This window comes from Glycine soja, chromosome 6, assembly GCF_004193775.1.
Source record: "Glycine soja cultivar W05 chromosome 6, ASM419377v2, whole genome shotgun sequence".
Lineage (NCBI taxonomy): Eukaryota > Viridiplantae > Streptophyta > Magnoliopsida > Fabales > Fabaceae > Glycine > Glycine soja.
Window position 1 is genome coordinate 43,236,769 of NC_041007.1, and position 11,747 is coordinate 43,248,515.

At 33.3% G+C, this 11,747-nt stretch overlaps 2 protein-coding genes across 2 annotated transcripts; both read left to right on the top strand.

Annotated features, from left to right (window-relative positions):
• Positions 1-1,311: 1,311 nt before the first annotated feature.
• On the top strand, positions 1,312-3,984 carry LOC114417054 (protein translation factor SUI1 homolog 1-like). The gene is made up of 5 exons (XM_028382145.1): positions 1,312-1,501; positions 2,202-2,288; positions 2,578-2,783; positions 2,862-2,915; positions 3,681-3,984. The coding sequence occupies exons 2-5, from the start codon at positions 2,252-2,254 to the stop codon at positions 3,723-3,725; spliced, it is 342 nt and encodes a 113-aa protein (XP_028237946.1). The 5' UTR covers positions 1,312-1,501; positions 2,202-2,251; the 3' UTR covers positions 3,726-3,984.
• A 4,831-nt stretch (positions 3,985-8,815) lies between these two features.
• Positions 8,816-11,214, top strand: LOC114417055 (protein translation factor SUI1 homolog 1). The gene is made up of 5 exons (XM_028382146.1): positions 8,816-8,971; positions 9,657-9,743; positions 10,021-10,226; positions 10,305-10,358; positions 10,959-11,214. The coding sequence occupies exons 2-5, from the start codon at positions 9,707-9,709 to the stop codon at positions 11,001-11,003; spliced, it is 342 nt and encodes a 113-aa protein (XP_028237947.1). The 5' UTR covers positions 8,816-8,971; positions 9,657-9,706; the 3' UTR covers positions 11,004-11,214.
• The last annotated feature ends 533 nt before the right edge of the window (positions 11,215-11,747 follow it).

Here is an 11,747-nt window from a genome sequence, read left to right on the forward strand (position 1 = left end):
CCCCCAAAATAGGTAACAGAAACACAAATCCATTGTGTTTCGGTCCAAGGGGTAGTTTTAGACTACAACGTAAAGGCACCCACATGGATAGTGTCAATAGCGATTGTGGTAATGATAATAAAAATTGTGATAGTACCAATAGCAACACCCTCCTAATTTCACTTGGACCAATGACATGCTAGTAAACAATATGAAGGATTTGTTATTTGAACATTAGAAATTTGTTACTTTAGCATATAATATATTATTATGAAGGATTTAAGAAGTCAACAATTACAAGAATAATAACGAAAAAGATGAAACTTCATAATAAAAGTTATAAAAAAATTGTTACCTCAAATTTAGGTGTTGCCATTTTCTCTCTCTATATATATATTTACATATATTTTCTTAGACTACAAGCCAACATTTAATTGAATATTTGAATATTATCTTATATATTTCTTGTGAATAATGGAACTAAAATCATTTGAAATCTTTTAGTTATATCAAGAGTTAAGAAAAAATCATTCAAATATTTTTTTTATAAATAAAGTAAGTGATAAGTTATCTTTTTTATTATGATAATTATTATTATTATTATATTTGAATTTATTTATTTTTTTAACAAATTTATTAAATTTCATTGAAGTTATTTTAATATATATATTAATTATATGATAATAATATTTTTTATTTTTTATAAAAATTGTAATAGTAATAAAATTTACATTTGAGTCATTTAACAAAGAGTCTTGAAAGATCTTTTCGGTATAAAATATATTTTTAATTTCTTTATTTTTTTAATTCCATTTTTTATCCAATTTTTCATTATCATATTTTTTTCTAATTTGAAAATACTACACTTATAATTTTCAAGTATATTCCTAGATTAGAAGAACTAAAATAGGATAGAAAAAAATTGGAGGTAGAAAAAAAACATGTTACTTTGTTGTTGTGATAGGAGATATTGAAGTCTTCTATTTTGTACCGACTAATTATTTGTTGTTGTTATCTTATCTCTTTTTCTAAAAAGGAAAATTCTTCTATTGCTTGTATTTGGATTCATGTTTTAGAATTAATTTTAAATTTATGATTGATTTGAGATAAATTTTTAGATGTTTTATTGTTTCACACAGAAGAAATTTTGAAAATTAATTATGGATACTAAATTGATTCTAAAGAAATAATTTTAGATAAATTTTATATTGAATCAACAATTTTATATTAAATTTTAATTTTATAATAAAAATAATCAAATATTAATTATTATATTAGGCATTATAAACGGCGGTCTAAATACACCTTATAGTCGTGTCATCCACTCACTGATTCCCAGATCATAACACGTGACACACGTGCAGGTGCACCTTGCCATTTCTTTATTAAATATCTGTTCTTCCAACCATAACCACACCTCACCGAGTCGCAGCGATCGAAGTTTCACATCAGCCTTATCCAGTTTAGGGTTTCGGTTCCTTACCCTACCTTTGACGTATCGAAACCTTAAATTTGGGATTAGGTAATTTCCGAATCATCTATTTTCAGATTTGATTTCCCTTCCGCGCTAATTTTAGGGTTCGACTTTCGCTTTATCACCCACGATCTAAGCTTGACTCTATTTTCTTTTCTATTTTTCTTTTTTATTTTCGTTACCATACAATATTTTTGGGGTTCGATCTATTCTTGATCAGATCTTTCAGCTATAAATCATGTATTTGTTATTAGTGAAAAATATTTTTTTTTCTTTTTCTAATTCAACGTTTCCTTTTAATTTTAGTGTACGGTGATTCTTGAGGTATGGGATTGTTTTTTCTGTGATAACCTTTTGACGGTGTGGTTGCTAGATTGTCACTATGAACTATATCAATTTTAAGTTAAAACCTATAATCTAGGAAAGCATTCTGTTTTGTTGTGCTGCTGAGATCTTTTGAATTTATCTAACATTAGTATTTTAAATTGTGAAAAATTTTAAACTAATTGTGGGTTTATTTGATTGTGTTCATTTTAAATCATTTAATTGGATTATTTTTTGTGTTTTTGATTCGAAACGAAGGTAATAAGTAAGCATTTTTTTATTCATGGGATGGGCATTGCTGATATATTTTTCTAATAAGATTATTTTGATGCGATGATTAATGACACTGTTTTTGCTTTTGTTATTTCATAAAGCGTGCTATCATAGTAATTCAATTTAGCTAACATGTTGAGTGTAATTTCAGGTCTGAGCAATCTGGTTGGTAGAACCTTTGGTCTTAGAGAGTCAAGTTTTATGTCTGGATTAGACGATCAAATTCCTACTGCCTTCGGTATGTTGTGATCTTTCTCTAGCGAATAAATATCAGTTGATTATGTGTAAGATTCACATAGTGTGTTTTTTCTTTATATGTTTTCCTCTCTTAGTTATATTGTGGTATCTGTACTTGCAGAATAGGGTACCTATTGATGAATTTCACAATTTCTATGTCAAGTTGCTCTAACTTTTATGTCTTACTCTAGTAATTTGTAGTATATCTTATAGGTACTTAGTTACTGTGATTATACCAGTTAGGTTTAGTGATTTATGTAATGTGTTTGCTGTATGTCCTCAATTTGTAGATCCTTTTGCTGATGCAAATGCTGATGACTCGGGTGCTGGGTCAAAGGAGTATGTGCATATTCGCGTTCAGCAGCGAAATGGTAGGAAAAGCCTGACAACCGTTCAGGGATTGAAAAAAGAATTCAGCTATAACAAGATACTTAAAGACGTTAAGAAAGAGTTCTGTTGCAATGGAACAGTTGTTCAGGACCCAGAACTAGGACAGGTCTGTGTTGTTGACATCCTCCTGTCAAACAATGATCTATCCCTTGCTGCTTAAAGTAACACTTGTTTGTGGTTGTAGGTTATTCAACTTCAAGGTGATCAGAGGAAGAATGTTTCTACTTTCCTAGTACAGGTAACTATAACCTCATCTTTGTGTTATATAGTGTGTTGTCCCGATTAATTTCTCCATTTTAATTTTCATATTTTTTTTGTTGTCTCTTCTTTCTTTGCTGTTTTTCATAATTGTGTTTCTAGGCTTATTTTTGGAATGGCTCATTTTAGAGAATAAGCTTCTTGATTGTGCCTTTTGCTTTATTATATTGTTTTGGCAATGATATTGATATAGTAATAGCATAGGCAATTGGATATCCTTTTGAAGAATACTTCACACGTAAATTGGATGTTGCAATGTTAGTTGTAGAGTTTTTTGACAAATATTTTGCCAGTTAAAATCCAGAGACCATATCCAATGTTTTGGAAATATATATGGTGAATGTGCACCTATCCCCTATTTACTATGCTAATTTAACTTAAAGTTTTTTGGTCTTGTAAGAAAACAAATGCAAAGAGAAAAATGAAAAGGAAGCATAACTAGATTTTAATGGTGTAAATCATGGTTGTATTGTAGCTGAGTGGACTTTATTTAGCACAAATCATAGTTGGGTCTTATGACAATGTTTTACAATCTTACAATTGAATTGATATTGTATCTGTTACCTGTATAATGCTGATCATACTTGTTCAATCACATTCTGACAAGTACACCTTGATTCATACCTCCAGCTATATGAAAAAAATTCTGGAATTGTTTTTGAACAATTTTCTTTTAAATATTTGGATACCAGGAATACTCTATCTAATTATATTGTTGGATGTTTTCACTTGTGAATGTGAACAGGCTGGTATCGTGAAGAAGGATCATATCAAGATTCATGGTTTCTGAGCGATTGGAGTCTCAAGTGGCAAGCCTTATCTGCCTGACTATGTGTTAGGCATAATAGATAGATAATCGGAGTTGTGTATGTGATTGTGGTATTTCTGATCTGTTCTTATGTTTTACTATGTGATGTGGGATTATGGATTTCAGAACATTGCGTGTTATTTGCTTTGAAGACAAATATGAAAACAGTTCAATGGACCTCCTATTCGATCTTATTTCATTTAGAATTTAATAATAATTAAAAAAAAACTGTAACTTTTAAGGCTCGAGCTCTTGTAAGTTGTCGCTTCAAAATACCCCTTTTGAAAGAGATTCAAACGAACTATAAGATTATTGCTAATTTCAGGGCACAAATTCGATTTTCATTTTACACTCACGTCATTATTAGGTATTTGAGCATTTGAAAATTTCTTTAGAAGGTGGCTTTAGAGATCTTTTGCATCAAGTTTATTGTTATTTCCCAGCATTAAAATAAGGAACTTGGAAATATTACGTGGAAAGTGTTTATCGATATAATTTATACCTTAACATTGTAAATTAAGTCTAGATGTGTAATCAGAATCCTAGCTGACTAATCAAATGCCCATCTAGATTGGTGTTCTATTTAGTATGGTAATTCATTGATAGTGGACTACCTGGTCGTCAAGAAGTTCTTTTATAGATAATGCGGGTAAAAAGTTGGTTTTATTGAGTTATTCCTCTTGAAAGTTACCAGTAACTCATTGATATGGACTAACTGATTGCCAAGAACTTCTTTGCAAGATAAATCGGGTAAATAAATTAAAATGGTTTTATTGAGACAATTGCTCTTGAAGAAAATAGAGATATGCTCAAAATTTTAAGACGTTTTTGTATGTAATGTAACACTTTGTTATATAAGTGAGAAATGTAAAATTATTCATCAATTTGATCGGCTAATTTAATTTCTTCTAAGAAAATTGAAGAATTTAAAGTTGTACATCCTTCGGGTTGGATCTCCATCTGAACCGATCCACATCGATACTAATTTGTCTATAATCATATTGTGATATAGTTGGGATTGAATACTCCAATATATTTGGAGAACAGGATTTTAACACGTCTTGATATATGTAACAACTCTCAACCTTTGAATATTGAGAGGAGGAAGGAATCTAGACAAACGAACTAACATATAAGACCTAATTGTAACCAAAGAAGACATGTTAAGCAATACATTTCACTTGAATGTTCTCGACTAGGTCATCTCCATATATGAGGAAGTTTATCCTAAAACATTTTGATACCCACCATGGGCCTCAACGAAGTGTTTCCTGATGCCCTTTGTTTGCTTTGTATCTAGATGAGATTGGTGATGGTGAGGCCAACGATGGAGGAGCCAAGGAGGTGATGGAGGAGTTGAGGAGGTGATGTAGGAGTTGCAAACAATGAAGGAACATCATGAGGATTCAAGGAGAATTTCTCTTGAGGCATTGCAAGCAAACTAAGTGTTGCAGGTTCCAAAGGAGGAGATCAAGAGGAGGACATATGAGGCCTAAAGGATGTTGAGAAGCCCTGAGTGTGAGACTATGGTCAAGCCCCCAAGTGAATTTTTAGTCCTTCGTGGAGGCAATCGTAGCTAAATAGATCCCCTAACACTACCTGCTTCCCACAGTCACTTGTTATTATTGTTCAAAACATAATTAAACTAAGCATAAAATCTAAAATTGACCCAAAAAATTGAAAATCGCATAAAAACCAATGACCATTGGTTTGGTTTAGTTTTATAATTTTCCAAATTGCGCGGTTTGACATGCGTAAACAGAAAAAAACCAAATTGCATTGTAAACACGCCTAGAAACTATTGTTGCAATTAGTGTTTTATTGTTTAATATCTACTTTCTAAGTTTTCATGGTTGAAAGCAAGTATTATGAATGTTGTTTTTATTGTTTTTTCTATCTTCAATTGTTGAAACTTAGAAGCAAGTATTATGTGTTGTTTTTACTTTTATGTTGAATGATTATTTTTAAGTATTATTCAACTTGAAAACGATAACTATTTTACTTCAAGTTCACTTGTTAGAAACTTTTGTTATTGATTTATATTGTTGATTGTTAAACTAGTTATTAATCAAGTTTTGTTTAATTAATAACAAAAATTTTAAACATTTTTAATACCTACAAGAAGTATTTTCAAATTGAAAAAATTGAGTCAAACCAAATCACAAAAAAATGGTTTGGTTTGGATTTCATAAATAATTTAAACCAAACCAAATCATACCACACTTAATTTTCTTATTTGGTTCATACTAATTTGAAGTCAAAATTGCATCAAGTCGCATTGCAAACATCCCTAAAGGTTATGATGGTACCTAGGATCCTGTTAAACATGTGAAGAATTTTCAAGCTCATAAGTGGAAAAAAAGATGCAATGGGATGCAAGATGTTCGTCGAGGAAGAGTTGTGGATTGTGGATGATGTCAGTTTCAATGGAGACACGACAAATTCACCGTCGTAGATGTCGTGGTGGCCTTCGTCGCTAATGACGGTGACGACGACATTACCTTTTCACCCATTCATCACACTCTACTTCTTGAACTCAATGAACAAATATAATAGCCGACTCACCTTCAACATCTTTGTTCCTAAGAAACGCTCCACAAACTTCATAACTGAATCAAACACGGTTTTGGTTTTGCAAAAAAACAAAAAACTAAAATTGTGTGATTAAACTCTGATCTAGAAATTATGTGTTAAGAGTTAGTGAGGACCAAAGCTATAAATTAGATTTGTAAAAGTGAGTGTTGCAAGAACGCATTAAGAGTCTCTACAGGGTGAGTCATAGCTTGAAATTGGGTACTACAAGAAAGTTTGGGTATCGCAAAGAGGAAATGGTTTGCGGCAGGGGGCAAAAAGATGGAGTTTTGAGAAGAAAATGTGCAATTAGTGTGGATAAGATCAAGATCTGGACTCAATACTATCTTCCTCCATTGAGGTTTAGACTTAGATTTGGAACCAAAACCACCTTCATTCGTTGATTCGATCCAAACACCATCTTTATCTTTTTCGAGCGAAACAATGGCAACGAACCCACTTGTGCCTTCAAAATCTGACCTGAACCAAAACTTAAGTTTGGTGCCCTTTTCGTACTTCGAAGTCATAAATGAGTTAGAGATATTCTTCAACACCAACCACAATGACAAGATCTTTGCCGACAAGCTTGACAACATGCTTCGATTTCTCGAAACTGGCATCTTGTTGGAGGACCTTCACTACATCATGGACGACATCAAAATCAACTGCAACAACTTCATCAGCCTCTTGCCACTGTGCGTGTTTGCAAAGTTCTAGATGTCAAGGGTTGCGGTATTATGTTTCACATAGAGAGTTAGGGTGCGTTTGATTAGCTAAAAAATAAGGGACTATGATGGAAGCTTGCTTGTGGGGCTTCTATGGAGGCTGAATCTTTGAGCTTCATTGGGGTCCTTTAATGGTGATTTTCCACCATGGAGATGCAGCGGAAGACAAAGGAAAAGAGGTGAGAGGAGGCATCATCCATTAAGGAATAAGCCATGGAAGAAGGAGCTTCACCACCAAGATGAGCCTTGGATAAGAAGCTTGGAGAGGATGCTTCAATGGAGGAAAAGAAAGAGGGAGAGAAAGAGAGAGGGGGAAGCACGAAATTGAAGGAAGAAAAAGGGAGAGAAGTTGAACTCTGAGTTGTGTCTCACAAGACTCTCATTCATCAAAGTTACAACAAGTGTTACACATGCTTCTATTTATAGACTAGGTAGCTTCCTTGAGAAGCTTTCTTGAGAAAACTTTCTTGAAAAGCTTCTTTGAGAAAACTTCCTTGAGAAGCTAGAGCTTAGCTACACACACCCCTCTAATAACTAAGCTCACCTCCTTGAGAAGCTTCCTTGAGAAGATTCCTAAAAAAGCTAGAGCTTAGTTACACACACCCCCTATAATAGCTAAGCTCACCCCCATGCCAAAATACATGAAAATATAAAAAAAAATCCCTATTACAAAGACTACTCAAAATGCCCTGAAATACAAGGCTAAAACCCTATACTACTAGAATGGCCAAAATACAAGGCCCAAAAGAAGGAAAACCCAATTCTAACATTTACAAAGAAGAATGGATCCAACCTTGACCCATGGGCTCAAAAATCTACCCTAAGGTTCATGAGAACCTTAGGACCTTCTTTAGTAGCTCTAGCCCAAGCCTCTTGGAGTCTTCTATCCAATACCCTTGGGGGGTAGGATTACATCAGACGAGGGATAGGACAAAATAAAGAAGGATGGACTGGATGAATACCCAAAAACTTGTAACTCACTAAACTTCCATACAACTTTTTGTCTAGTGTCTAACAAAAGTAAAAATACAATACTATTCTTATTTTTGACTTTTCATTATTTCACACCTTCTTTCTTATTCCATATGCGCCTCATTCTCCAAATATTAACAACCTCATCGCCCTCCTATCCATCATCGTGCTGGAGCTCTCCCAATTCGCCTCCACCATACCCCTTATCGTGGATCTCTCAGACCACTCATCCCTCTCCATTCTCTTCGTCCCCAACACCTACCTCGCTGCCGACGACCACCACTTCTCCCCGACCACCTTCATCGACGCCAATCGCTACCACTTCCTCCTCCAATTCCTTTCTTGGTCCGACCTTTGCGCCTTCCCCCTTGACAAGCTCATCACCACACTTCTTCAAATCACCGCCCGTGCTACCAACAACTTCAGTTTCGTGAACCTCATCTGCGACTCTCATTCTAATGTCATCTCAATCCGGTTTCCCGCGACTCTTAATCTAATGTTTTCCATTAATGGACATTAGCTAATATTTTTAATGGAAAACATAAAAAATGACTAAAAGAAAACTCTTAATATAACTTATTAAAATATATATTTTTTAAATTTATAAAATGACAGTGAAATATAATAAATCAATAGTAATATTTAATTTAATAAAAATATTTAAACATAAATCTTATTATTTTAAAATTAATTTTACAAAATTAATTTATTTAAAATCAATTTTATGAATGCTGATATAAGTATCGACTTTATTCCCTGTTTTTCGGATCATAACACGTGACACGCGTGCTTCTTGCGATATCTTCACTATTAAATATCTGTTCTTCCAACCATAACCACACCACACCGAGTCGCAGAAAAAGAAAAAAGCGATCATAGTTTCACTTCGGCCTTATCCAGTTTAGGGTTTCGGTTCTCTACCCTATCTTTCACGTATCGAAACCTTAAATTTACGATCAGGTAATCTCCGATCATTTTTTCTCAGATTTGATTTATCTTCCGCGCTAATTTTAGGGTTCGACTTTCGCTTTGTCTCCCATGATCTAAGTTTGACTCAATTTTCTTTTCTGCTTTTTTTTTCCCGTTACCGTACATTTTTTTGGGGGTTCGATATATTTTTTTATCAGATCTTTCAGCTATAAATCGTGTATTTGTTGTTAGTGAAAAGTGTTTTTTTTTTTTTCCTTTTCCTAATTCAGTATTTCATTTTGATTTAAGTGTACGATGATTTTTGAGTTATGGGCTTTTTTTTTCTGTGATAACTTTTTGACGGTGTGGTTGCTAGATTGTCACCATGAACTATATCAATTTTAAGTCAAAACCTGTAATCTAGGAAAGCATTCTGTTTTATGCTGCTGAGATCTTTTGAATGTATCTAAAGTTGAAACTAATTGTGGGATTTTTTTAATCGCTTTCATTTTAAATCATTCAGTTGCATTATTTTTGGTGTTTTTAATTTGAAGCAAAGGTAATTAGGTAGGCAATTTTTAATACATGGGATGGTCATTGCTGATATCTTCTTTCGTTTGGTGTGTTGAAGATTGTTTTGATGCGATGATTAATGACACTGGTTTTGCTTTTGAATTTTTGTAAAGTTTGCTATTATAGTAATTCAATTTAACTAACATGTTGATTTTATTTTCAGGTCTGAGCAATCTGGTTGGTAGAACCTTTGGTCTTAGTGAGTCAAGTTTTATGTCTGAATTAGACGATCAAATTCCTACTGCCTTCGGTATGTTCTGATCTTTCTCCATGGAATAAATATCAGTTGATTATATATGTAATTAGCGTAGTGTGTTTTTTCTTCATATGTTTTCCTCTCTTAGTTCTTTGGGTTATCTGTACTTGTAGAATACGGTACCTATTGTTTAACTTCACTATGTCAAACTGCTCTAACTTTTATGTTTTACTCTAGTAATTTGTACCTTATAGGTACTTAGTTAGTGTGATTGAATGTAATATATATTATATATTATATAATGTTTTTGCTGTCTGTCCTCAATTTTTAGATCCTTTTGCTGATGCAAATGCTGATGACTCGGGTGCTGGGTCAAAGGAGTATGTGCATATTCGTGTACAGCAGCGAAATGGTAGGAAAAGCCTGACAACCGTTCAGGGATTGAAAAAGGAATTCAGCTATAACAAGATACTTAAAGACGTCAAGAAAGAGTTCTGTTGCAATGGAACAGTTGTTCAGGACCCAGAACTAGGACAGGTCTGTGTTGTTGACATCCTCCTATTAAACAATTATCTATCCCTTGTTGCTTAATGTAGCACTTGTTTGTGGTTGTAGGTTATTCAACTTCAAGGTGATCAGAGGAAGAATGTTTCTACCTTCCTAGTCCAGGTAACTATAGTCTCATGTTTGTGTTACATAGCGTCTTGTCCTGATTAATTTCTCCATTTTAATTTTCATATTTTTTTCTTGTCTTTTCTTGCTTTGCTATTTTTCACAATGGTGTTTCATGGCTTATTTTTGGAATTACTCATTTTGAGAATAAGCTTCTCAATTTGCCTTTTGCTCTGATAAAGAGTGTAAATTTTATTTAACCTAAAAGTTTTTTGGTCATGTAAGAAGAAAAATGTAAACAGAAAAACGAAAAGGAAGAATGCAAAAAGAAAAACGAAAAGCAAGCAACAGTAGATTTTAATGGTATAAATCATGGTTGGATTGTCGCTGAATGAGTTTTGTTTAGCACAAATCATAGTTGGGTCTTATCACAATGTTTTGCAATCTTATAATTTAAATTGATTGTATCTGTTACCCTCTAGAATGCTTGATCATACTTGTTCGATGACATTTTGATAAGTACACCTTGATGCATACCTCCAGCGATGTGAAATCTAATCTGGAATTGTTTTTGAACAATTTTCTTTGAAATATTTGGATACCAGGATCCTGTATCTAATTATCTTGTTGGATGTTTTCACTTGTGAATGTGAACAGGCTGGTATCGTGAAGAAGGATCATATCAAGATTCATGGTTTCTGAGCTGTTGGAGTCTTAAGTGTCAAATTTTACCTGCCTGACTATGTGTTAGGCATAATATATAATCTGAGTCGTGTGGATGTGATTGTGGTATTTCTAATGTGTTCTTATGTTTTACCATGTGATGTGGGATTATGGATTTCAGAACATTGTGTGTTATTTGCTTTGAAGACTTATATGAAAACGGTTTAATGGACCCCCGTATTTAATCTTATTTCATTTAGAACATATAAAAAATGTAGCTTTGAAGGCTCGAGCTCTTGTAAGCTGTCGCTTCAAAATACCCATTTTGAAAGAGATTCAAACGAATTTTAAGATTATAGCTAATTTCAGGGCACGAATTCGATTTTCATTTTACACTCACGCTGTTGTTAATTTATTGATTTGAGCATTTGAAAATTTCTTTAGAAGGTGGGTTTAGGGACTTGATAGTTTTCTCACAAGAAAGTCCTTAAAGTTGGCTGTTGCATCCTTGCACTTTCGTGTTGCTTCCTGCGTATGGAATGTAATTCTGCATACTGAAATGGACATTCTGGAAGGAAAAAGGATTTGCAGGAAGTACCATGGAAAGTGCAGGAAGCAATAGCCATTAGAGTTTAGGGGATTCCTTAGGAAATTTATGCACTTTTATAACAAAAAACATTGACAACTTGTACTCGCAAAAAAAAATAAAAAATGATACAACGATGTTCAAATAGCTTACCTTACGAGTCACTACCAAGAGATCTTTTTATCTAATGTTTATAG